The sequence below is a fragment of the Aquila chrysaetos genome, chromosome 2, assembly GCF_900496995.4.
Source record: "Aquila chrysaetos chrysaetos chromosome 2, bAquChr1.4, whole genome shotgun sequence".
In the NCBI taxonomy this organism is placed as follows: Eukaryota; Metazoa; Chordata; class Aves; order Accipitriformes; family Accipitridae; genus Aquila; species Aquila chrysaetos.
The window spans coordinates 14,729,714-14,757,702 of NC_044005.1; the positions used below are offsets into that span (position 1 = coordinate 14,729,714).

General features: G+C 36.6%; 1 protein-coding gene and 1 long non-coding RNA gene across 18 annotated transcripts in view; one reads left to right on the top strand and one right to left on the bottom strand.

The window, feature by feature from the left end:
- EML1 (EMAP like 1) overlaps positions 1–27,989 on the bottom strand; it is a 131,033-nt gene that overhangs the window by 31,707 nt on the left and 71,337 nt on the right. For 4 of the 17 annotated variants that reach the window (XM_030030912.1, XM_030030852.2, XM_030030884.1 and 1 more), the window contains exons 2-10: positions 24,372–24,554; positions 18,762–18,894; positions 13,034–13,084; positions 10,101–10,118; positions 9,600–9,734; positions 5,260–5,288; positions 3,774–3,800; positions 1,374–1,604; positions 434–563 (exon numbers count right to left, since the gene is read on the bottom strand). In XM_030030912.1, the coding sequence (XP_029886772.1) occupies positions 434–563; positions 1,374–1,604; positions 3,774–3,800; positions 5,260–5,288; positions 9,600–9,734; positions 10,101–10,118; positions 13,034–13,084; positions 18,762–18,894; positions 24,372–24,554 (937 nt within the window). The remainder of the gene's footprint in view (positions 1–433; positions 564–1,373; positions 1,605–3,773; positions 3,801–5,259; positions 5,289–9,599; positions 9,735–10,100; positions 10,119–13,033; positions 13,085–18,761; positions 18,895–24,371; positions 24,555–27,989) is intronic. The other 13 variants (XM_030030961.2, XM_030030996.2, XM_030030979.2 and 10 more) reach the window with 11 other exon arrangements.
- Positions 24,549–27,213, top strand: LOC115348396. Its single transcript, XR_003925809.2, has 2 exons — positions 24,549–24,631; positions 26,961–27,213. It is a non-coding gene; the product is annotated as an uncharacterized LOC115348396 (long non-coding RNA).

A 27,989-nucleotide genomic window follows, 5' to 3' on the forward strand; every position in this document is an offset into this window, starting at 1 on the left:
AAGTACTGAAGTTGATGATAGCATCCTCTAAAGGACAATAGTGCACATTTTATAAAACACAGTTTAAAATGATAAATTACTGCTGAGAATGAGCAAAAAAACCTGAGCTTGTTTTATGCATACTATAATTAATAATCACAGCTCACTACATTCTTACAATATGCCTAGTTTAATCTTTAGCTAATTAGTATGCTTCAGACTTAACCTTCAGGCAACATTTAAGCAACATCTCTCTTAAGCTGCCACCCTGTACTTCACAAGGTGCAGAACAGCAGCCTCAAGAAATTAACACCTATTTTCAATGGAATGTCGTTTCACTAATGAAATGAACGTTATGATCTTAATTCTGCTATACTTTAGCTCAAAAAATTATTTAAAACAAATAATTAAGAAATGATTGATTTCCAGTAGTGCTCTAGCGCAGAAAGGATACACCCATTCCAGTTTAAGCCTCTTGGCTGGTAGTTCTACTTTTGCTTCCAAATTGTAAGATTCCACTTGCTCTTTGGGCATGTACATGGTAACAGGACGTCCACGAAGAAACATTTTTACGTATCCTTCCTCTACAAAAGGTCAGAAATGTTTCATGTTACACAAAAAAAAACATCAGTGGAGAACTCCAGTGCTCCTCCATCCCTTCCCACTTAACAGTTTGGTGCATTACAGTTAAAGAACAACATGCAATCTCAAACTTAGAAATTAAGCAGGGTTTTGGGGTTTTTTCCTAAATCATAATCACTAAGCAGAATTTTTTTTTTAACATACAAAGTCCCTTTTTCCTCTAAATATGTTGAGCAGCAGAATTAGAACTAAACAATGTCATGAAGAACTACAAAACTGAAAGGACTGAAATAGAAACCTTTTTCTGTGAAAAATAACATTACAATATTACAGTTTTTAAATGTTAAAAATGAAGGGGAAAACATCAAAGATTACAATTAACGCAGAAATGCCACTTAAAATTAATTTTATTTTTTAATCAATATTTACAGTTGAGCATCAGCATCTAAAGTATTTTCCAACACTCAGTCGCATTCTTTGCATCTCAGTGTAAAGATATGCTTTACACTTGATACAGTGTTAGAGATACATTCGAAATAAGGAACACAAACAATTAGTAAAAGGAATCATGCTGATGTACATGCAGAAAAGATATGTGCTTTAAGAATTACTAAACATTGAAAAAGGAATGACAACATTGACAGCACATTAAAAGAAAGGAAAATGACATACAGGAGAGAAGCTACAAAAACTGAATTGGCTGACAGAAGTAAACATTTCTAGAAGAAATACTAAAAGTAATGTGTTGAACTGGTAAGAAATATTTTTGGGGGAGAGAAGCAGGGATTAATAACAGATCTGGAAGTACTGACTTGGGGACTTCATGGGGCTTATAAAACTAGGAGATCTGGGAAATGCCATGAAGGTCTGACTAGGACTTTTGGGAACTGGCAAGGCCAAAGTGGGTGTCCTGTGAACTTCTGGTGAAGTTTGTCCAGATTCAGAACGTGCTGGCTCTTGCTGCTCCATCGGCAGATCAAGGGGTTCAGCCTTGTTCTCATGCGAATCAAGCAGTTTTGGAGTCAGTGACATCTGTAGAGTTACTAGACAGAATAATCGTGGGCACAGAGGAAATGGAAGGGCAGAAGTAACAAAATCATGTAAATGAAAAAAAATTATACAATTTAGGACTGTTAAAATTATGCTATGAATTGTTAAGTATCAATACAACTATAGCATTATTTTTTTAATTTGAAAACTAAGGCTTTATTTTAATTGGAAATATGCATATGCTACAAATCCTGACTAAATGAATAAAAATTATTGGTTGAACAAATAAACATCATTGCTATGCTGTATTACCTAAATATATGTGTATTTTGCCTTTAGACTAATTCATTTGGGAAAGAGATCTACCTGATCTGTCGCAGTAAAGTTACAGCTAGGGCTCTCTAGCTTCATTTACAGAAATCATACATATAATGAAAACAACAGAAAACTGAATGCTAAAAAGAAGCAATAATAATGCTGAAATAATGGTGACAGATGGTTGGAGTTTAAGATGCCTGTTAAAGTGCTAGAATACTGGAATTGTTTTTAAAAATCTACTCCAATAGATCTGTACTGGAAAATAAAATATAGGGGTAGAGCATTAAATAGCAGAGCAATACAGCACTATTTGTATGCACATGCAGCGTCTATTTAATGAGCTTGAACCACATGCCAATACTACTGATACTGGTGCACTGGAAGGCAATAGATTTTCAGCAGCAACAACCACGGACTGTGCTTATCAAAGGCTGGGAATGAACAAAAGTTTAATTCATTGAACCGCTGTTCTCACCTGAAACTTATGGGACTCATAGAACTTGCATTTAGCCATCTACAGGCCAAGTATTTGACCTAATCACTCAAAACTCCTTTTTAGAGTAAATAGGGAGAAACAGGTACTTTTGGACAAATTAATCACATTTTAAAGCAGATGTCCAAAAGCAAATATAGTAAATTATACCGAGTATATTATAGTAAGTGTATAAATTGTGCCTTCAGAATGCCTCTCTCTCTCTACTAACCATAAAGAGGAACTTAGGCTGACCAGGTCAGGCACAGAAATACATACTGTGTATTTATTTCTAACTTTTGGTAATATTAATTCCATCTGTACTCATTTTTGTTAGTAATCCAAACGTATTATCTACATAATCAATCTACATCCCTTTCTTTGTACTTTTCTTAACTAAGTTTTTAAGACAGCAAAGTTCTAAATGTGAAGATATAGATGTAAAGACAGACAATCATCAAACTACAAAGACAGACCAGTGGTGAAACTTCTAGACAAATGTATCTTTTACATCTGCAATTTTGTAAATTTGAAATTGTCACTGAAAGTAACTGCAAAAATTAAGTTACTGAACTGAAATAAGAAGGCATGTGAATGCTAGTAGGATCTGCAAAGGAGACCGCTACTGATTGCAGGCATAAAATTGTACAAGGAATACAGAGAGGCAGAGACTCTCTAAAAGACTTTGCCTTGAGAACAAACAATCTTTGCTTTGTTCAATTTTAGATTTGTTGCAAAGCTGAAAGATGCTGATTAGTGGAAAAACTGTTAGGATTTAGCTATGTCTAAAAAGCAAGACAAATCTGTGATTATATCACAGATATAAACATGCATCAAAAATGTGCATATTTACACTACAATTTAACTAAAGCTTTAGAAAACAATATGGTATGTTTACCAAATGTAACTCTGCTTTATGACATTGACCAAAAAGCACTGAGAAATTAGTTGGAGGCCTAGGTCTGTTTATTCAACATTCAGAAAAATCTACAGTCTACTCAGTAAGAAAAAGCATGGGAAAAACCAAGGCTTCTATAATCATGTTAGGCTAACAGCAAAACAGCCAACAAAGGGACAGATTCTATACAAATTTCAGTAAAAGTGCAGAACACCATTTCAAACACAGTGAACATCCACGTGTTGCCATATAGCTCTCTCAACATATTTTTTCTAATTCAAATTCTTCTGAAAAAGTCCACAGGAATCTAAATTATAACCCATTATTATTATTATTAAAGTACACCTGAGGGTTATAATTCAGTAGACTGTATAATAGATGGTATAATATTTTTGTTTCATTCAAAAGAACTAGGAAAGTTTTAACATTGCAAAAATGCGCGCACGTTAGAAAATAGCTGTTTATACTTTGAGCTTTTATCCCACCAGTACCATTTTGCTTCGAGAGCTATGAGGTTTTGGAAGTGAAACCTACCTTTGCAGTGTGTCACACGGCGCTTCCCTTGTGATTACAGAGACAGAGACAGAAGGGCTAGATAAAGATGTGTTTGAATACAATAAACTCACTAAATACCTGCTCTACCGAATGTCCAGTAGTATTCTGCTGGAGGCTAACCTGGTGCTTAACAAAACACTGAGCCATACTCCATGCCATACGTTGGGTAATCACAGTCAAAATCCTTTTCCTCCAGCTAGGGGTTCTGTTTAGTTCTTCTATCATTAAAATACTAGCTTAAGCTCTATTATGCAACTACATGCTTTAAGTAAGTAAAATACCAAGTATAACTTTCTTAGAAAAAAATCATTAATTTCAGTAGGAATTTTGTCCAGGTGAGAAGGGTAGAAGTACTGTCACATCTGTTTAATTACTGATCTTTATCTACAGGGTAAGTGTCAGATGAAAAATTATTCCAAATACCTTTGCTTACATGGTGCAAGGGAAGGAGAATTGTTACACAAGAAAAGTATATTCTGTGTGAATCGGAAATTTTCTTTTTCTAAACCAACAGTTTTCATGAAAGGAACATGAACTGTGATTGTATTATCACAAGAGACTTAAGTACGTACTTAGTTTTATACATTATTCAGTTCAAAATCAATTACACTAAACTGTGAAGTATGGCTTATGAGCTTTGTTGGATCAATCAGCACAGTAAACAAAAGATTTTCTACTTTTTCAGCTTAATGTATGATTACTGTCACAGAACTATACCCAAAAATAGTATGATACATCTGATAAATCAACAGGGTTTTTTCCTTCCTTATTGTGTTAAAAGAAAGATTTTATTTTAGTGTCCTTGGTTTTTCAGAACAAAAATAAAATTTTATATATACTATTCAGCTTCATACCTCTATCAAGAGTGTTTAAAAGTTTGTAACTGTCTAATGACAAGGACAAACTCTGCTTTCACTTTTACCTACTATTTCACTTTCAAAATCTTTTTGTAGGGATAATACATAAGCAGGAAAACATTAAAGTGATTTTCAAATTAAAGATAGACTTCCAAAACTGTAGTAACAAAACACCTTTTTTATTTGCCATTTGACAAATTTTATTACAAGGCATTGGGACAGATGTGGCATTCTTTAACAGTAGTTGAGGGCTCCCTTTTATGACTAAATTAACATGACAGCATCATAGCTGGAACTTGGCATATGCTTTAATTAACAAAACCTTAATAGTGCTTTGAAAGGGAAGACATACTTGGGGTAAGAAGACACAGCCTCTTTCTTTGTCTTCTTACGAAGAATCCTAAGTGTAAAATAAAATCTATTGGACCAATAAAAACTCAAGCAAACTGATCAACTTTTTAAAAATACGTCATCAGCAGCCTCTAAGTATCATGTTCAGATTCCCATACCAGTTTCTAGGCATCCACAGGAAAAAAAAAAAAAAAACAAAAACCAAACTATTGTGTTATCACAGTTGTTACCTCCTTAAAAATTTTAAAAGTTCCTACCTGCACTGAACATTGGTTCCTTGGGTTTGCTGTGAAAATAATGAAGAAATTTCTATTTTAAAAAGCATGCACATACTGTCTACACATATAAAGGTATCAATATAATATAAAATTAAAAATAGAAAAGATATAAAATATTTTTTTGTGTGTACATATAAACAAAAATACTTTTTCAATTCAATTATTTACAAGGTAAATCCCCAGACAGACACAGTTAAAACCAGTATACATTGTGGCTCCTTGATGGCAGATGTTAAAACTTTTACATTCAATTCTCCTTACATTCTCAAAACTATAGATTTTCCTCCACTAACTACAGAATCCTCTTCTTCTGCAAAGTTAGTCCAGTTACGAGCAGCTGCATCAGTTTTGGTTTCCAGTCAGTGAGATTTGTTACTCTAAAGCAGTCTACAACTATAATAAAAGCTAGGAATATATTCTTAACTACATCTCTCTGCATATGTGGAGCAGGGGGGGCTACTGTATCAGTGCATGTGTGGGTGTTCACTTACTTCATGGCTTTGTTCTCTCTGGATTTAAGGAGCAAACCGAAGTTTGAATCCTGCTTTTCCAAAGAGTTTACATAAGACATGGAACTGCCCAATTGCTCCTCAGTGAATGACAGTACTAGGTAAAACCCAGAAAGCACATATCCATCATGATTAAAGAGTCTTCTCTTTCTCACTGCACAGCTGCCTGGAAGACAACCTGAAATTCATTTGTCTTTTTGTCTTGAGAAAATATCTGGCAAAACTTGAGGGGAAAATACATGAAGCGTGTGGAGAAGGAAGAGGCAGAAAAGCTGAGGGGCTCTCTGGATAGTACTACCCTGGCCAGAAGGAAGCAATCTTTTTCACGAAAAGCCAGTCATTTGTTTTCTTTGTCCTTTGCCCCTGTATAATCAGGCTTGAGGGTGTTGTTTCTGATGAAACATGAAAGGGACACAAAGCTATATTATGCAGTTATTTTTCCTCCCCGTTCCGTGTTCTTTCTATCCAGTAAGACTTCTGAAATATCAGATTACTGTTGTATGTTTCTTAGGGTGATCCCAAAAGGGTTGAAAGCCCTATCATTCTGATGGAGAAATACTGAAGCATAAAGTATCCCTAGAGCTGTGATGCCATCCCCACATCCGTTCCTAGACTGCAGTTGGCAGATAAAGAGAAACCAAAAAGAGAAACGAAACTGGGTTGGATTTTTGCACGCAATATTTTTCTAAGCATAAAAGATTCTCTTTCTACAACAGAAGTTGTAGCAAATAATTTTACAGCGTTTTTCCTTTTGCCTCTACAACAGAAGTTGTAGCAAATAATTTTACAGCGTTTTTCCTTTTGCCTTGATTTGACAGTTATATTAAGAATAATACATTTACTTAATAATAAAACCAAACCAAAAAGAATTCTATTGATCCTGCCCATTGATTTAGCAACTTTTCATAATATCAGCCTTGGTATTAATCATGCATCAAAATTCATGCTTCAAGCTGGCACACGCAGCCAATCTCATCCATATAAATAGAATGATGTGTTGCCATTGTTAACACCAAGATTAACATTTTTTCTTATGAATGACGATATTTTTAGAAAATAAAAACTTTATGGGATGGAGCACTAGTGAGAAACATTGCCATATTAGAGACAAAAGAGTCCCTAGCTCTGAACAGACCATGCTGACTTACTCAAGCTGATCAAGCTAATGTGAAAGGCCGATTCATGACAGTTATAAAGCAAATCATGTGTACTTTCTAATTATACAAACCCTAACCACACACACAGCTCAGAAGCCTGGCTACCCTTTCTCTTTTTTGTGAACATGAGTCACTTCCTACTTATCTAACCCTTAGGAAGGCTTACCCCTGGCTCATAGCCATCAGGAGTTGGGACAGCCCATAGTAGCGCAGGAGATTATGGTCACCTCCTTACTCCTTATGCTTAAAGCTTCTTAAAATGGCTTTCTATAGCACTATGATTTTGCTTAACAGCCTACAACTCTATATACTTTGAAAAACAATAATTTTACGATTGTCTTGTTAGATTCCTGGCATGCCTTCTGCTTTAAGCTTCATCTACAGACCTGACACAGAATCACATAGTACCATAGAACATCTTAAGTTGGTAGGGACCCATAATTATCAATGATACAAATAATAAGGCTGTGAGTAGATGGTTAAGTAACACCCTCTTCCTCACTCTTTCACACATACAGTTAGCTCTAGGAGGACAGCCTTAGCCCCCAGCATATAGAATCATGCTAATTCTGCTTCTAGTCCCATGACTCTTCCTTTATATTTTGCATGGTGGGCCGGCTTCAGGAAGAAACATGAGGCAAGTCTTTAGCCAGCCTCTTCCACAGGATAAGGACACTCTTCAAGGAGGTGAGAGCTGTGGTGCTGAACACCCTCAGGCTGCATGTGACAGAAATCAGGGAAAACTCTCTAGCCATACAATGGTTGCTCTCATAGTGGCACCAACATCACTAGCTCCAGCTAAGGCTCGATCAGTTCCTTGGGATACTTGCACATTATTTAAGCATTGCATTAGTTGTGTGCTGGACCTCCTCCTTGAGTCCAAAGTAAGTGATTTCTAATCAATGCTGTTGCTCAACCCTTTGTGGCCTAACAACTGCAGAGTGACATAACCATTGGGTTTCTGTTAGAATAGTATGTAAAAATAAAAAATGCATCTCAAGCACCGTGATCAACTTTAGAGCAGAAACAATTTCGCAGATAATTAATTATGTCGTAATGTTTTTATTTCTCAGCTATTTTGGAATCCATTTTTCAAGTGTACAGTACCTCTATGTAGCTACTAGAAGTCATACATTTCCTTAATTTAAATGGACAACCTAATTAATATTGTCACTTTATTTCTGTAGTTGCTTTAACATATAACTAATTTCAGATAATTATCACCTTATGCAGATAGCAGGAACTCAGGGATATTTTCAAAACACAGACTTTGCAAAGCACTGTATTTAGATTTTGACAGATATATCTCCCACAGCACAACACACACAGAATTCACCTTTGGAGGACTTGTTCTAATGAAATTTATTATACAAGATAAAATACACAGAGAAAGCACACTGCTTTCTTAATTTTTTCATTATTCCCATAATTTTCTAAGCCTCTCACAAGTTTCATAAACTTTGCACACTTGCTGTCTTGCTTCATAGCTGAAAACGTAAGCCAGAAAACAAACCATTAATAATGTAATCACCCATATTTAGGCTGTCCATTAGTACACAACAACCTCAGTCACTCCTTACATCAAGCAAAGATACTGAAGGGATGAAAAGGAAAGGATGTTTTGTGCCACACCATCAGCTCATGAGCAGCCTGGTGACTCCTATGATGGCACTGATGCCCAGACAGAGCAGGTAAATTAGGTTATTATGTGATCTTTATTAACATTGTGTTTCTATGGTCACATCATCTGTGAGATAGTGAAACAGTACCATCAACACCACTTTTTGCATAGGAAACTGGAATAGGACTGGTCAAGTGAAATGGCTAAGACTAAAATCTGTCTAGGAAATACAGGAAAGAACCAGTTGACCAATACTGACAATAGTGACAAACCTCAATAAATCAGCTATTCATTCAAGACCATCCTAAGTCTGAAACCCTTGGACAAGACATTCTCTTTTCTTTGGACTGTCAGCCGTACAGAGAAGCATCATCAGAGATACACAGAGATAGGCATCACTTTATTCCACTTCTTTGGATAGCACTTGCACATAAGCCTCTCCCTCCACTTCTCATTAATCTGACCCTCGGACTGAGGCAGTCATTGCTCAGAGACTGGCTGGGCATCTGTCTACATGTGGGAGGTGGTGAGTAATTGCTTTCCATCACTTGTTTTGTTTTCTTTTCCTCTTTCCTTCACTTATTAATACTGCCTTTATCTTCACCTATGAGATTTTTCACTTTTGCTCTTCCTATTCTCTTCCCCCGTCCCACTGGGGGAGAGGGACTGAGTGGCTGTGTGGCGCTTAGCTGCCAGCTGGGGTCAATGCACCACAACCAGGAACTTGAAGAAGTACATTTCAGGAACTTGAAGACCAAGGGAAACCACTAAGATAATAGAAAAGGCATGTTTAATAATGACAAACTTTTCCAGGCAACTCAAGGTTCTCACATTGTTTATGGTTTGGAAATAAGGCAAATAAATTTCATCTAAATTTGAAAACCTGTTTTATTGGAAACGTTTTAAAATATATTTTTGTCCAACTGTTGGAGCTTTAAAAAAAAAAGCTCCCAATGTTTGCTAAACTAGGGAAACTAATTTCATTATTAGGGCAGTAGGCGGAGAAAGGAGATGATATTTCGATAACATTACCTTTCACTGTTCTTTTTACCACTAGATGAACTGCTGGTGGATCCAGTGCGGTTGCGACTTCCTTTGGAATCTCCATAGCTTTCCCTCCGACCGCCTGGGGACACACGCTCAGCTGAACTGGTTCTCTTAACAGTGCTAATAAAAAGAGGAGCAAGTTTTACAGTGGCACTTGTAAAAGCACGTATCTCTACAACAAATATTTTTGAGAAACTTATCAAGTAGAATGCTGACCCTAAAAATAACTACAACTTTGTTTTTAATCATAACTTCATTTGTTAAAGAACCTACGTAAGAGTTTTGCTGAGTACCTGCTGCAACAGAGACAAACATACTGCTTTTTCCTTAATCATAAAATAGAAGATGGGCTAAACCAATATCATAAAGTAAGTTGCAGTATCTATTTTCCAGGTCACATTTCAAATCTCTGACTACCACTCCACACTTCTGGACTTTTAGATTCTCTTAATAAGAAGTGAAAGATTTAAAGAGAAGGCATATTACCTGACACCTCCAGCCAGACTACAGAGAATGCAAAAGTAGGTCAAAATTTGAGCACATGCAAGCTAACTTTTTGTCTTCATTCAGTATCAATTATTCTGTGGTTCAAAGCTAGTTTTAACATACCCCAAAGTGCAATTAACGGTGAGCTAGCCTGCATTTTTTCGTTAGCTTGTCAAAAATGTATGCTTCCTACTTACATGTATGAATACATTAGTTTCCCCACATCTCCTGACAAGGGGTTTCTCAAAGGCTTAAAGCTTGACTTACTCTCTCACTCTTCAACCTTCCTTCCTGCCAAGATAGCTATCAGGGAGCTCTTGTATGACTTTATGGCACCCCTTAGATATCCAGCTCTCTCTGATGGAAAAACATGAGCCAAAACACAAGCAGTATTGCTTAGTAAGTTAAGAGAAGCCCACTCAAAGCTTACACCTAATAGGAGACAAATTACTGTGGTTATTTGTTAGTCCAAAGCACCTCTCCCTAGAGCAGTGCTTCCTAGCAGGAGAGGGAGCAGCTAAGGGTGAGGCCCTGAGCTGGGCGATGATTTTTACTTTGCTGCACTCCCTGTGCAGCAGAGAGGTGCAGGCAGCATTACCCCGACCAAGGCAGGAATCACCCCCACAGCAGCAGCTGAATGACAGGACTCGGTGTCAGGGTCTTATTTCCCCTCACCCCAGTCCTGTGCTGTTTTCTCCCCTCCAAAGAGCAGAATGGACATCCCCTTTACCCATAACATCCCCAATAACTAAATGACCACGTTCAGTAGCTCTCTCACCCCAGAAGCCATGGACATAATGATCACTTTCAAGCTCACACCCCTCTACCCAAATCCCAACCACAAGTTCCCTCCCTTTATGAAAACTTCAGTTCTTTTTGTTCTTGCTCCTTCAAGGCTCAGTCTCATCCCAGCCACCCTTTTTACCATCACCAGCCAGCTCCCCCTTGACATCCATAAACCCCCAGGGATGCTCTGCTTACCGTAACGCTCATCTCAAGCATCCTTGAGGACTAATCCAAAACTCCCCCTCAGCCCCTAACAACTATCCCTACCCTGTTAATTCAGTCAGCTCCTCAGGCTCTGTCCCACTTTGTGTGTGGTGTAAGAAAGAGAGGCATTGGCTCTTCATAACTAAAGGGTTAGAGATAGACTCTTCTGTCTGGTCAAAAAATATTCAGCTTATCATCTGTACACCACCATTGATACACTAAAAAAAAAAAAAAAATTCCTGCTCCCTCATGTCTTTTTACCAGTGAGGAGGGGAATGTTTCAATGCCTCAGCTGAGGCTCAGTTACAGAAACGACGGGAACAACCGAACCAGAGTCTTTCTGCAAAGCAGCCGCCCTTCTGAAAGGAAGGAAGCCCCCATCCAGGGGGAGCTCTGCAGAGCAGATGCATGTTAAGATGCATCTCAGGTAGCTTGACAAAAAACTTTCTGGAACATGTGATGGTAGGACAGATGTTCAGTGCTGCATTTTTGTATTAAAACCAAGCACGATCCAAATGATTAAGCTGAAATTAAAAAAAATTTTAAAAATACTGTTTCTGTGGAGAGAGCAAGCAGAACGCGAAGTTACACACAGGCACAGAACAAATACATTCACAGGAGAAGGGAAAAGGCAGTAAAAAGAATTTAATTCTGTCTTCATTTCAGAAATAAGTGTCTCCCATACTAGCCTAACACTATCCAAGTCATCTCAATGTCAAATGCATGAAAAAAACCTCTTCTTGTAAATTAAATAATATACTGTTAACATTTAACTGTTCTCCCTGCATCTCATGACATCATCTGATTTAATACTACTCCAGTCAAAAAATAAAGCCTTGATACTGAAAATGTTTACTCCACATAAAATAGCTTTATTAGCATGAGTCCTTCCACTACCTTATATACAGTACTTGCATAAAAATTCTCTCTGTGATTTTGCAGTATCAAACCTTTACTTTGGCATCTTTTCCTTGTTAAGGAAAAGAAGAGGCTATATCAGCCTACACGGAAATGAAATTAAGGAAATCACCAAATTATACTAATGTTAGAAAAAAATGTAAGTTACAGAAGCAATTTTAAATTAATTTTAATATTGCTTGGGGTTTTATTTTTATAGCTATCAACACTCAAAAGATGAACTCGTGGATAAAAAACGAATGGGTGGGACTAAAACTTAAAAGTGTAATGCTATCCTCTTTCTGAATAATGAAGTCTCATATCAGTATAAAAACTACTTTTACCACAAGAACAAAATTCTTTTAAACTCTTTTGGTTTATGTCCATTACTGCTTAAACTAATTAGCAATGGTATCTTCTGACAAATTTTATTTTAAACTTTCAACAACAACAACAAAAGCCCAGTAAGAAGTATTAGCAGGTGGTTGGAAAAGAGTATTATAACTCCATTATATTAACTCAGTTTTGGCATACACACATTTTGGTAGCTATAGCGTTAAACATCAGTGATTATATCCATGGCTACAGTAGATACACTGTCACCTGAAGAGGGATTTAAACCAGAAAATATTCATTTAACTTACAGGTTTGTAAGAGTATAACTGGATTCCAGAATTTGGCTTCCACGTTAGTGATATGAAAGGAGAGCTTTTTCAGTTATTTAAAAAGGTAACATTTGATAACACAATTTTTAACTTGTTTAAGACAGCAATGTGGTCTAATGAAACATCCTATAATAAAAATTATGTTAGCATGAGATTATGCAGATATCACAACTGAAATTATTATCTAAGTTTTGCAATGCATTTATCAATGATGAGAAAGTTTTAAACATGTACTTCTGAAAATGTTAAAAATGGGAATAATAATTACAGTTCTACCATGTTAATGCTTGTACTAAAACAGCCACTTTCTATGTGTTGAACTGAAACAGAAAGGAAAAACAACTGAGCTTCAACACTACAAAGCTATTAAGGATCCCTCACCTTAGAGCAGGCTTTTTCAGTTTGCATGCATTGAGAAGATTCACAGACCTGCTTAATCCAGATTGAGAGGTGCATAAACAAAGCAGAATAAAAAGTGAATGCAACAATAAAATGTGGAAACAAGACATTTAAAACAAACTTACATCAAGACATAATTGCATGCTTTCAAGATATGAAGTCACGTGCAAGAGTTAACAACACAGTGCTTATTGACTCAGTTAGATGTTTGATCATTTCAAACCATACATTTAGGAACACCAATGTATCTTTGAATGACAAAATCTCAGCAATGCTCCAATACACTGACCATTTGTAAAGCGACTCAAAAAAAAAAAATTAAAATCAAAGAGGCTATCTGAAGAAACAAGACAGATGATCCAGCTAGAAGACAAAGACTATTAAAAAAGCAACAATAAAGACAAGAAAATAAATCCTCATATATACATACATATACCACTGCATAGCATGTATGTTTCAGATGGTTGAATTACTGAATTGTGGTGAACAAACCTCGCCAAGATTGAAAAGACCATATATTTAATTACCAAAATTTTGGGGGTAAATATAAAAATTTTAATAAAATAAAATTTAAAATAGCACACAATGCTCTTAAGACACTAACTGATGATATTAATAATATTTTGAAACTTGTTTAGCACTATTTCTGACCCTCATTTAAATCAATTAGAATAAATTCAAGAATAACATATGACTTTAATTTCATTATGCCTTTGAGCAAAATGCACTAATAACTTTAATTGTTAGAGATATAGTGAAGTGGCATAATAGTTTTGCCACTCAAAGTTCAATGGAGAGGGATTTCTTTTTTAATTTATATTCTGTTTATTTTAAACCATTTTCTTTCAAGTGTTAAATAGAAGACTTAATTGAAGGTTCGATACAGAGTTTGTGTGTGTGCCAGTTACAAACCATCGCTGCCCCCAGAACAGAACACAGAACATTAATTCCAGGCGACTGAACAATTTCCTAGGGGCCATGTGTTTAGTTTAGAAGAACAAGAATTTATCATATTAAAGTATTTTATTCTCCCTACAAACAAAGCTCTTTATGTTTTCTTTGTTCCAGCTTCTTCCTTTTGATCTCCATTGTCAGAGTTTTGCACCATTGTAATACTTTGCAATCTGCTGGGGGAGAAAGAATGACTGATTGTCTCCTTTTGAAAGGCAAAGTATGTGCTAGCCTGCAGCCTGCAGCAGCATCCCTACTGGGAAAGGTACTGTCTGCATTCTCCTCCCTTACTTTTTTTTTTTTTCTTTTTCCCCCTCAAATAGTGGAAACAAAGCTATCCTAGACGAGTCACAAACCCCTAGATTCTAATAGCGAACACAAAACACTACTACTGTGCGCTGGCCAAATTCCAAAGACAAATTTAGTGTTAAGCAGTGAACTTCAAGCCACATTACATGAGAAAGGAAGAGTGCAGGGGGAAGGAAAAGTTCTGCTCATAATACACTAAACTCATCTTATTCTGAATGAAAATTTCAAATAATTATTCTAAGCACAAAGTTCAGAATAAAAATATGGCAGCATTCAAAAAGGTGGTACTCAAAACAGCTTATACACTTCTACAGTACAAAAGTAGTAAATACATTAAATTTAAACTCAGATCCTCTGGGCAAAGGCTTTTTGCGAAGATGACTTGGAAACACTTTACAAAGGCAGGCAATTCTTGATTATTTATGTCAGGTGATTATCCAGCTCATTGCAAAATCACTTCAGCTCTGCATTAGCTGGCTTGCAGGTGGAAGCCATCCAGCTGTGTTCACATGGCACCCCATCACCTGAGTGCAGCAGCGCCTGTTGGTGCTGGACCAGAATTTTTGGTCCCAGTATCACCAAGCATCACCAGGCTTTCTGTCTTGCATTGTATTACCACTATATACTTTTATAATCCAATTGACCTACGTTTTGGATTTGTGCTTTTGCTCTATTCAGGTTACTTCATTCCTTCCTTAACTTGGATAATTGGGTGTTGACTATATGAGATCTGAATGCTGAAGGGGGGTTTGGTGCCCTCAGTTCTAACTGAAGTCAGAGTCAGTTGAGGTTACTCAACACTTTGCAAGAACTGGATCTAATTATCACATTAGGCCCTATAACAACCTAGTGATATCCAGAGACACACATTTTACATATGGAAAACCAATATGCATAGAGGTTAAATGATTTGCATAAGGTCATTGAGAGAATATGTGGCAGAACTCAAATAAAAGCCTGCTAGTTCCACCCTTTCAGCCTCAAGCCTTTTTTATTACCTCCAATTTTATATTCCTGCCAGAAGAAGTCATTTCCATTTCAAATATTAAATGGGAAATCAGAAAACATAGTGAACTCTGAACCGCATCTCCTTGGTAATCCAGCAAGGCAGATAAGCCGTATACCAACCTGTGGGTTCAAATGAATTAACCAACACATTTAAATACAGCTATTGTATGAAATGAGATTGTGTGTGCAGACGTATCAGTAAGCACATCTATTTCTAAGCAGTGGAATGTATGGATGCACACTTGGTCCCCACGGAGATTATTTGCATGTATTTATATAAATATGCACGACATGCTCTTTCAAGGGACAGACTAATGTCATTTCAATTGGGCATCATACGCTTCCTAACCTAAATGGTGAAAGTATCAGAGAATGGAGGAATCAGAAGTTATTTGTTTGTAATCCCCCTTTTCATAAGGCTGTTTGGTAAAACATTTGGGAAGGACTCCATTCACCTGGATGTTTGCCTCTCTTGAAAATACGGTTGCAGGTAAGAAAAAAACTGAAGATGATACTTTCTGCTATAGTAATCCTAGCAGATGTTTGTAATTCCCAACAGCAGACCAAAGGTTTAGAAGATAACTCAGAAAAAAATACAATTTTTTTTCTTACTTTTTTAAACTTTTCTTTTCAAATGTTACCTTTTTCATATTTTGAAAAATTTCAAATTTTTCAATTCTGCACCTATGTTGTATAGGAAAACTATTAAAAGTATCCAAGCAGAAATTAAGTTTTAAAACATCTATAAACATTTAGTACTATTTAGAGCTGCTATGCCACATTACCGTATTTTGGACTAAAGAATACCTATGCTACAAAGTAGCAGTAGTTTTGGAATCAGTTTATATGAAAGGAGCACTATAAAAACATGACTGCTTAGCAGAAATCAGAACTAAAAAAATTATTTAAAATTACACACCATCTATAAACTGTTCAACACCAAGTGAAGTTTTTAACACAAATAAACAAGTCCTACCCCTTAAAATAAAAGGAAGCTATTTCATCTTGCTGATGTATTTCCATTACTGTTTTATGCATACACACATACAGTTCCTGAAGGTAAAAGGGTCCAGTATAAATACAAAGCATGAATGAATTCATCTTAATGAATGCATAATGAATTAATCCACTTGACTATTTGCAAGAAAGCTATTTGGAACACTTAATACATCATCTTTGAACACTGAATATTCGGAGCACGATTTACTATAAAAACATGAAACCCCATCAGTTATTTTAAGGTTCATTATCAAATGATAAGAGTAAAGAATAATTTACCAAAAAAAAGGTTTGTACCGTAATTCATTGGTGAGGTCCTTACCATTCCACTCTCTTCCTCTTGAAGTATATTTATAGGCAAGGCACAGAAATATACTTTAATATAATTTAATAAAAAATAAAATTAAAGAACAAAATTTCCATATTAAGGACAATCAATACAGAATTTTAGAGCATTTGAAGGGAACAGGAATTCCACAGCACCTGGATTTATAACTGCTTTTCAAAGGACATGGAATAAGCCTGCTCTCCTAAGCACTCTTAGTAAGTGTCCATCTATTTCAGCAAAACTGCCCATTTGTATTTTTTCTTTTCCAAAACTGAATATATATTTTCATACTGCTTATTTAAAGCACCTTCAGTCTAGCCTCTTCAGCAAAGAGAAGGGATAAAGCATAATAAAAGGACATTAAATCCTTATCCTGTGGAAGATATTCTCATACAGGAACGAAGACAGTCCAAAAATGCTCTCTAAGGATGCCCCTTAGGGACTTCCCCACCGGCACTCCAGGTGTCCAGACTACAGATGGGTCAGGTGGAAAGGCTGCAGGGTCTCACTTATCTACGGGGATCCTGAGCTAGGATAATGCCTACAGGCTGCAGGCAATACCTCATGGACCACCTGAATTACGCAAAGGACTCTCAGAACAGAGAAAGCATAGGTATGACCTTGACCTGCATTTCATCCACCCTACTCTGGGACAGAAAGTCCTACGCTGAACCTTAGAGATGGAGTGTAGAGACTCAAGAATTGCACCCTCTGTACACAAGTGAAGTCTGGCAATGCTTGTGCTCTTGTGTTTTATAATTACCACTTGAAACTTTATTAGTGAGAATGAAATTATGAGAATTATTAAGAAAAAATAATTTGTAAAGAACAAATTTCTTTAAAAATTCAGCACGTACAAAATAGTACTCCTTATTAAACACTAATAAATTTTCTTTTTTAAAAGGCAAGTTCTCTCACCCATTTTCAAAATTCTGATAATGGAACAGTTATTACAGTATTTGCCTTCCTCCTCTTATCTTAAGGGCTGATTCAGGCCAACCTGCCAAAACCTACAGCTGCAGTGAGCCGCAGTTCATTAGGAGCTCATAGGAGTTAATTTGTGCAACACAAACAAATATGGCATTTTCCAATTTTAATTGTGCACCGTATAGTTTCTCTCTTCTCTACGAGAACAAAACCTCAAGTTTCCTGGAAAATCAGTCCCCTTCAACACAGTAAACAAAGAGTGGCATATCCTTAGTAATCATCCCCCCTTTAAGGAAAAATTCTCTTTACAAAAGAGACCTCAGATCTTAGCAGGTTAATGCTCTCATCTCCACAACTTGCCCTCCTCGGAGTTGACAGCATCATCACTACAAAAAGCTGAGGATGACACACAACAAAAGAAATGAAGAAAAAAAAAAAAACCCAAACCCAAGCTATTATCTTTTATAGGCAAACCATACAGCAGATTAGCACCACAATAACTGCCACATGTAACTTGAACTTGATGCACCCGATCCATTGCGTTCCTTATAATCTAGATATATAAAACATGTAGCCCCCTTAAAACAACTAAACACACACAAAGCAAACTGAGAGCAGTAATTTTTAAAAGGACTTAAATACATGCTAATGGTAAGATATCTTAAGACGGATGTTTTCATTTGCATAAATATGTGCTAGGCATAGAATTTTCCCCCTCCCTGAGATGCTTCTAACATTGCGCATGCAGTTTCTATGATAATTTTTAGTGAGAGAAAACCACCAAAGGTAACATACTGATTTGTTAGGATAGCACAGTTTCTCTACAGACTACATATTTTCTACTAGCTACTAAAAGAATTCTTGCACTACTTTTCATGTCATGCTGTGCAACAGCACAGTAGAAATGCTTTATTCTCTATATGCTAGACAGTAGTAACAAGAAAATAACACAAACCAGGACATCAAGCATTGTGCATTCTTCCAATATTCACAGTAATAACCTTAATTCTAATTAGGACAAATAAGTTTAAAGCCTCTTAGAATGATATCCATCTCTCCTTTTCCTTTCAAACTAAATATTTAGACTGTTGCTTTGCAAGTAAGAAAAACTACATGTCTAGAAGCTTAAAAGAGGAGATATACCATGTTTTCAATTTTGCAATTATAAGGTTTCTAATAGATGCATACCTTTTTGCTGCTGGTGATACAGTTTCCTTTCTGGTTCCTGATGGGGAAGGTAAAGAGCCACTTGGTTTCTTTGGTAACACAGTTCCATTATTAACAGTAGTCCTTAAAGGCAGGGTTTGTACCAGCGGTCTTGCTGTAAAACAAGCATAAGATGAAATCATTGTTTTCATTTGCTTTTCTTTTTTTTCCCGAGCAAACATTAGAATCTTAAAAGTATCTGTGCAGTATGCCAATTTTGTTTCACTATTGCCAAACTCACCATAGATGAGGGTTTTAACAAGGAAGATTTTTTTTATTATTATTACATTATAATATAATTATATAATAATAGTATCAAGCAAATCATCTGCATATGGCTTAAGCACACAATTCTACAACCTCTCTCATCTGTAAAACTCTGTCTTAGCTCAAGGAGCTTACTGGTAAGTGGAAAGGTAGTCGTTGCCACCGAAAACAATCTTGCTCTCTTACAAGAGCATCAGTCTCTTGCCCACCTGGATAGCATTCAGAGGAGTGCTAGAAATGAAAGCAGGTTGCCATCTCAGAAACTCCTGCTCTTCACACCTCAACATTCTTGCAGGTCTTCCACAAGCAAATGATCTATTAAGAAATCCCTACTGCCCCAAAAAGGTCTTCTTTCAAAGAATGTGGGCTTATGTTTGACAGAAAGGAATTTCACCCTTCAGTCAGGAAAAGCAACTGAAATCAGCAGAAGAGTGAACTTAATGAGCTAACATTATCTACCTACGTTCTCTTGATCAAATGTTGGCTCAAAAAAGGATATACATGTCATACCTATAATTAACATAAGAATAACAGAAAAGTCCCATTCAAGTACGTTAGAAATTAGTTGCAAAAACAAACAGTGGTTAAAACTGCAAGCAATAAGTACATGGAAAACTACAGTGGACCATAGCCTAAAAACACAGAAACAAACATGGCTAGTGCTCTCTCTGCAGCAGGGAAGAAAGCTTGAATCACTTGGAATTTGACAGAACTTTATCACAAGCCAGCTTTGTAAAGATGCCAAAAGTCTCTGGGTTCAGAGAAACAACACCTGAGAGAAGGCAGCAGTCACATGTCACTTAAGGAACACAAGATAAAATTTCACTGAACTTGGGAGAGGATGGCAGAGAGAATACCTATGAAATGTTCTTCGAAAAAAGACTGCTGAGAATAAATAATCTAAAAAGCTAAACCAAAATATTAACAACTGTATACAGTTCTAGGTTATATTATGATAACTTCTTATTGTAGCATGGATGGCAAGCATTTATTGACTTGTTCACCTGAAGTTTTCATATATTGAACAAAAGAAGATAGATGTGAAAGCCTGTGCCGTGAGAAGATTAGGACAGTAATGGTCTACTTGGGAATGCAACTTTCAAGACAAACTTTGTCTTGAAACTTCATTAGAACATACACTTACTTGTTATGTATTCGTCACTCATTTGTTCAGAGGAGAGAAATTTAGAAAAAACCTATAAGGAAATACTGAAGAAATGAGGCTTATTTAGCTTAGAAGACTGAAGGATGACATGAGAACAAGTCAACAAAGAAAAAAAGAAGAAAATTTTCTCCATGCTCACTGAGGATCTGAGATCTTATAACCACAGAAGATTGATAGGGTGAGACAGCATCATTCTTACCGAGGACAGGAAGAGCAAGGGCTCTCTGATTTTATGGGAAGCTTTAAGGAAAGGCTAAACAAGACTTAAATGAATTCATGGTGCCTTCCAGCCCTGGCTTCCATGATGTATTTTAACAGACTAATGCTGTCTTTAGAGCTTATACAAAAAACCTAAAATTTACTGTACTTTGGCTTCTCATGCCTCTATTTTTTTTTTTTAATTAAGGGATTCAGATATCATGATCCTATTTACTTCTACAGTTTTCATTCTTCCAAATTAAATTGTTTCTACCGTTTCATGTTGGATGCTCTGCTGCTTGTTTTCTAACTAATTGCTGCAATGCTGTAATTAATCTGTATGTATAAAACTGATTCTGTTGCATACTACAGAATCACAGATAGCTACAGTTGAGCAGTTGTGGACTTGTTTCCTGACAAGATTTCTGTAGCTCACAAAACTTCAATGAGGCGTTGAGATCACAAATTAGAACAATAATTAAAGTTAAATAATAAATGATTAAAATATTTTCCTTCTTTAAAGCTATATAAAAAAATGCCAATTAAAAAGTAGCTGGAGTGAACTAGTTGGAGTCTGTTTACTCTCCTAACTTTATTAACTCGAAACTAGCAGCAGCCAGGAATAAATCGTGCAACCTTTAACAGAGGTTTTGCTTCAAATCCAGCACCAACCCAGAACCCAAGCTTCTGCAACTAGAGATTTAAAAATCTAGCTAGTGTAGAAAGCAACTTCATGAAACTCTTACACAGCACACAGAAAAACTATACATTTTTCAGTTAATCCACTATTTACTCTGGAGCTATTTAGTTTTATTTACAACAGCTAGTTCACACCAGTGGTAACTGACATAACGGTCAAACAACCCCACACATGTCATTGCTGTTAGAAGTCAGTAACTCAAACAAGTTGGTATTATTGCTTTGTCAGTAACATTTATTTTGGAAGTTCTGTTGCTTCGAGGTCTTACCTGTGGTAGCAGGACTGACATGTTTATCAGCCTCAGCAGCAGCTTTTTTAATCATACTCTGATCTATGGATTAATAGGGCTGTTAAGTTTACAAACAAACCAATAATTGCAAAAGGAAAGAACAACAAACACAAGTAAAACAAAGGCAGGAAGCCATACTGAACTCCGCCAAGTAGTTGAATTACATAAGGAAGGGGGAAAAAACCCACCCAAACAAAAACCCAAAACACCATTAGTGAAGGAGCTCCGCAAATGGCCAAGATAAGCAGCTCGCTTTCCGTGATGTATGCTGCTATTAAGCTGCCTAGCTCAAGTCTAAAATAAGAACGCAAAGACTGAAAACAAGCTCAAGCTTTTTTCCATTATAGGTTTGAAAGCCTGAAACCTGAAATCTTTAAATCAATTTTAAATCTGAAGTACTCAGAAAAAAATGTACTCTTTGGTCCCATGAAACTTCTTGTTTCAGACTTTAAATGGTACATTGGGGATCCTGTTTTTCCAAAGTCACAACCTCCCCCTGACACACACACACTTTTAATCCTGAACTACTTCATCTATAGATCAAATGAAAGAAGCAGCATACAATAGGCTTCAAACCCCAGTTTGCATGGACAAGATTTTTGTGACACTGTGAGATCAAATTCCACTTTTTACAATTCTAAATGTGGAATTAGTCATTAAATGATAAATGGAAAGAAAACAGATTGAGTCCATGCAGCCCAAGGGGTTAAAACACTAGAAGCCAGCACGCCAGTTTCACTCATCTAAGCAAACCCCTCTTCTAACAGTCTCCATCAGGAGCCTCTGTAATGCTATTCCAAGTTAAAATACTGAAATTGAGCTTAGTCTTATGCCAAGTAATTGTGTGCAATTCATTATAAAGTAGTTGTGCCTACTATAGGAAAAATAGGCCATCATGTGAAATGTATCATACTCGACAAAGCAGCTGGAAGAAACAAATGATCAGGATTCTATAAAGGATGTTTAATAAGGCTGACCATACACTAATGATATGACTAACATAGAGTAAAATTAAAGTTCTTTACATAAATTGTTACAGTAGCAACTACTTCCAGAAATTAGGTGGATTTAGTTGGCAATTATCAGGACTCATTTCAGTAATTTGTAGTGAAAGACCAATTGACATCTGTAGTCGTCCATTTGCATTATCACAAAGTAAAACTTCTTACACTGTCATTTCACACACACACACACTAAGAAGTATCCATGCCATATATACATTTAAGAAAAAAAAGAAAAAAAAAAAAAAACAAACAAAAAAACAGCCATAGAAGGCAGAGGGATAGGCTTACAGCAGCTTTTCTTCATTGTACATTGAACTATGGCTTTAACGATCTGCCACAACCCAGAAAGCATCTCCTGATTTAGTTCAACTCTGTTCACAGAATCCATGAATATCTGGTCTGTATTTTCCTAAGTAAAGCCAGCAGGCAAGAAGAACTGATTTGGTTACAACTCAGTAGTAATTACCAGACTTTATTTCCTCCATGCATCAGATAATATCTATTTTACAAGCAACATAAAGCCTCTTAATCCCTTGTACAACCAGATCTGATGGAACATTTTATCACAGTGGAGGTTATCTTTAGTAACATTTAACTTATTTGATTTTTATTTTTTTTTTGCAGTCAAAGATAAAATGAGGAGAATACAACAGAAAGGGAAGAGAACAGGAAAACCGGATCACAGACATTTACTGCATATACTTTCCAACAGATAGTATGATATCTGGCTAATCTGGCCAGATATCAACTAATCTGGCTCTGTAATTTTGTCCCTTTCTCCTTTCCTCATCTCCAGACACAAAACGTTATAACAAATACGACATGTCAGTTCAGCAAATTAAGTAGTTTCGTACCTATTCTGTTAAATCAATGCCTAGAAGTAAATATCTATTGCAAAGGCTCAAATATATAACCGAGATGAAAGGAAGTCCTAATTCCCAGCTGAGAAAATTATGAATCTATAATTACATATCATACTTCTGATGTGAATTAAGTTTTTAATTTATATTAATACCTAGCAGGACCCCACAAGAAACAATTTCTTAATTTAGATAACAGAGAGCCTGTGAAGTCAGCCATACTTTCATTCCACACCTAGGTTGCCACCACTCTTACTCCTAAGACTACTCAAAAATACCTCGTGCATTTCTGCTAAACTGCAGATAGGCAGTCACCCAGGCTTCTGCAGCCTCACAGACTACAGTAAATCACACCAGTTGGGTTCTAATAAACCTTTACTACTGTGAAGCACTGGATGTTCAACTCCAGCTTTTCTGATGTGTGTACAGACAAAGCCGATCTTGCAGAGCAGGAACCAAGAGAAAGCACGCTGCAGCACATGGGCGCAGCATATCGCTGAGTAGCAACGTCTGTCACATCTGCCACCTCGCTGGCTCTGGATCTGCTGCGCTGGAACAGGGTCAGGTACCAACCGCAGCTCTACCTTTCCTTTGTAGCTGAGCAGCTGTTGTTGCACCATCTCCTCAGTCATTTCACCTCTGTGCTACCTCATAGCTCTGTCTTTGGTTATGTCTGCACCATCCAAAGACACTTAGGACATTTTTAATTAAATTAAAATTACATTTTACTTATATTTAATTCATTTTTTGGATTAAAAAACCCCAAAGCTATTAGGAGTTTCACCCACAAAAGACAATGGATTCCCTAAAGAGTTTATAAACTAATCTTGATCAAAAGTCAGGAAGTGGTAGCCATGGTTAAATGTAGAGAGTGGACTAAGCACTAAGAATATGCAAATGCTTTGCTGGTTCATGGGAACTGTAGAAGGCTCACAGATTTACCCACTTGGATTTTTATGTGTTCTCTTTAACAGGTTAGACTGCAAATGTATTTTGAGTTGGATTTGTTGATTTTGAGTATTTCAAAGATCTAAAGAAAAACCTACTTTATACATATAAAACACTCATTGAATTGCACTACTTATTTTACATATATCTGAAATGCAAACCTTTGGTAGGTCCTTTCTTGTTCTGCATGGCCTGCTGTTCCTCTGTAATATTCAAGCGTCGAACCACATCGGCAAGGGCAGATTTGAGCAGCTGGATGTCATCTTCCTGCATCTGGACACGTTGCTCCAGAGAGGCAATACGATCTGTTACCTCCATACTGCTTGCAGCAGAGGCACTGTCATCTAAGTAAAACAGCAGAAAAAGATGCATTATCAACAACGTATAACCATCAAGGAATACCTTATATATCTGGCTGCAGGTAAAAACAAGGTTTTTCTCAGACCTAATGACCTCTTGAGGAAGAAAGTTTTTAAGTGACCAAAAGGAAAAGATGGAAATAAAAATAAATAAGTAAATAAAAAAGATTAGTACTTAAGTAAGATGTGGTTATGAAGTTGGCTTCAGGGCTACTTATTGTTAATTGGGCCCCACTATCAATTATCTACATGTCTGAACCGGAGTGATCAACCATCACCCTTTACTGTTCTGCTCAACACAACATTCCAGCACTGGCAGGCATTCAGGTAAAGAGCTATACTTTCTCATATGCTACACAGCCTTCCAGATTTTTCTTTCTCATGCATGTGATAGAAAGTATACATTAGACATAGATAAGCAACAGATAGGCTTACACTTTTTCAAGTTTGTCCACAGACTGGAGAATAGATACTAAGCCCATCTGCTAACTCCTAATTTATACCAGCAGCTTTATGAGAACATTCCCTCGGACTGAAATAGAAACATTAAATAAATTCAGAATTACTCAGTAATTGTACTCTTAGCCTGCAAATTCTTAAAAGGGTCATTACTTTGCATACAATTCACCCATTATTTGGAAATAACCCACAGAAGCTTAAAGCCTGCAACTCCCTGAGGAGGACTACACATTCTTTCCAGCCAAAACTAGTAATAAGAATTTTTTTCCTAAATGAGCACTCTAATTCCACTGCAGCTCCTATCACATAGAAACACTGTAATTTCTTACAATATTAAGTTAGGAAAAAGAAGAAGAAAGGAAGACAAAAGCAATGCCAAAGATGTCAAAGTCAGTATCTATTAGGGAAAAAAAATTGTGCAGCTTTTAAAGAGAATTGCAAGGTTTTATTTAACTAGGTGGACTTGAAACCTAAAAAAAAGTTGGGTATTAACTCACTGGATCATTTTAAGTAATGTTAGTCAAGTGATGATGATGATTGGATTATAGCTTTAATTTCAAGAATTAATAAGTTATACTTTAGCAAAAACGGATATTAATGCTACTATCTATAATCATAATTGACTTCTCCCTCACTCTTAACACAAGTCCACAGCACGTATTTCTCCTGTTAAAGCCAATCTCTCTTTGTGAAGAAGCTAGTATTTGTTTTCATTTCTTGTGTACATAATTCTCCTCCATTCCAAACTAGAGTTTTCCACTTCTTTTGTACAAGGGCATAAAAGGAAAGTTAAATGGCTTATGCATAATAATAACTAGTGTTGAATTTTAAAACAAAGTAAGTGTTTCAAACCGGGAAAAAAACAGCTTCTCAGTGCATTTAAAAGCCTGTCCAAAAATGTTAATACACACAAACTCTCAATCAGAAGGGTCTGGGGAAAAATTACATTAAAAAAAAAAAAAAAAAAAAAATCATCTCCAAACCACCCCAATACAAATTGGTTTTGAAATCTGTTCGTAAACTGTGTTTTGGCTTCCTTACCCCTCACACCCCCAACAGCTATTTGTGCTTACCAAAAGCTGAATTGGAAACAACTCAGAAACAAAGACTATAACGATATTGACCTCCATAAATAGCAACAGGCTAATATAGTTTAAATTGCTTGTTAATTTTGTTATAGGATTTTCAGAGCATATTTAAAATATCAACATTAGGATATTATTAGGCTGAACATAGTGGTAATGTAAGTATCTGGTTCTGAACAAACTAAACCAGAACTCAAGTTCCTGAAAAATGCTGAAAAACTTTCCCCACGACAAAGCTTTTCCAAACTTTGGCCTAATCAGACTTTGCTCAGCACAGGACTCTGTCCTGCAGCTGTTACAGGTAATTAATCCCCAAACTCAGATTAGCAGCCATGCTGGCAGCAGTATGAGCTGCCTGCAGAACTTAACCTTTCCTTGTACAAACAAAAGGCCCACGCTGCTCTAATGACTTTACACTTTAACTCAGCTGGAAATAACATGGATTAGCATACTGGACAATAGGCAACCAAATCAAAAGCTTGATTTAACCAATACAAGCCAAATTCAAACTTCAGCCATTCAGCCAAATTCAATACGACAGGGCATAGTTTTCTTCTGAATTCGGTCAACAAGAAACAGCCAATTCCAAAATTCAGGGTGGAGAAGGAAACCCAGGGAGAAATTGGTTGGTCTTAAAATGATCTAGCCCTTGTTACCGAAGAAAACATCCTCATTAAAGTATCAATTTCACTAATTTTTAAGTGTGTAGAAACAGTAATTTTGCCCAAACATAAATCTTCAAGTAGTAAATCAGTGGCACTGGTTTATTTACAGTCCCATAAGAAAACACTCCCAACTAACAACTATTAAGATGTACATCTCTCTCTCTTCTTCCCCCTTCTCCCAGCTGCCACTGTGACTCTTCCCCTTGCATCCTTGCTGACCAACAGGCACCAGCAAACCCTTCCTCTGGACACAGCGTGTCTGCGCCTTCCACCATCACTGCTCTTCCTGGTCCTTGGGAACGTAACCCTCATCCTTGCTGCAACCTACAATTTGCTTTTTTATGGTGGTTACCTCGCTGGATGCAGTTCCCTTCCAAGGATGTAGAAAAAAATAAAATTTGTAATAACTTTCAGTAAGATTGCAACTGAAAACAAGATTCCTTAGAGTCCAGTCACACTTCACTTTGCCTCCCCTTTGCAAGCATATACAAGTAAGCTAGAAAAGACACAGTATATAATAAAACTATGTTTTCTGAAGAATCCAAAGTTCAATTATAAAATAAGCATAACCTGTTTGTTATGCAAGTAGAGGATGGAATGTTCTTGCTGTTGAGATTATTACATCCGAGTAAGTTGAGCAATAAAGTTGCAACTTCAATGCAGCCAAATAAGCAAAGGGGTATGGTATCAGAAAAGAAAAAATAATTAATGATGTAAACTAACCAAATAACAACAAAAAAAGTCACAACAGATGTCATCTACTCTGCCAACAAGAGCAAAAGCTATATTGTAAGCCTAACTGTGATCTGCCTCTGCAGTATACAGTTCATCCTCACAGCAAAGAACATTTGCAAGGAAATTTTTAGCACACATTTGTAATACAATTTAGACTCAGAGTAGAGCCATCTTATTATTATTGTTCCCAAGCCAATATTAAAGTGACTATACATTTTATAGCACCTAGTTCCATGTTTTCTCATGGATAAAGCATATCCTTAAGGAACTTGCACAGAGTGGGCTGAGAGGGGAGCACAGGGGGTTTGGAGGAAGGCGGCCGGGGAGTGCCAAGAGGCCACCAACTGCTGTGCCTTGAGGTGGTCCAGTGTGGGGCTAAATTTTCCCTCACAGGGTCCACAAATGCACTCGCACAGCAGCTGGATTACAAGTGTGCTTTGGCTGTACAGTTACAGTAACTGAGAGAAAAGCGCTTT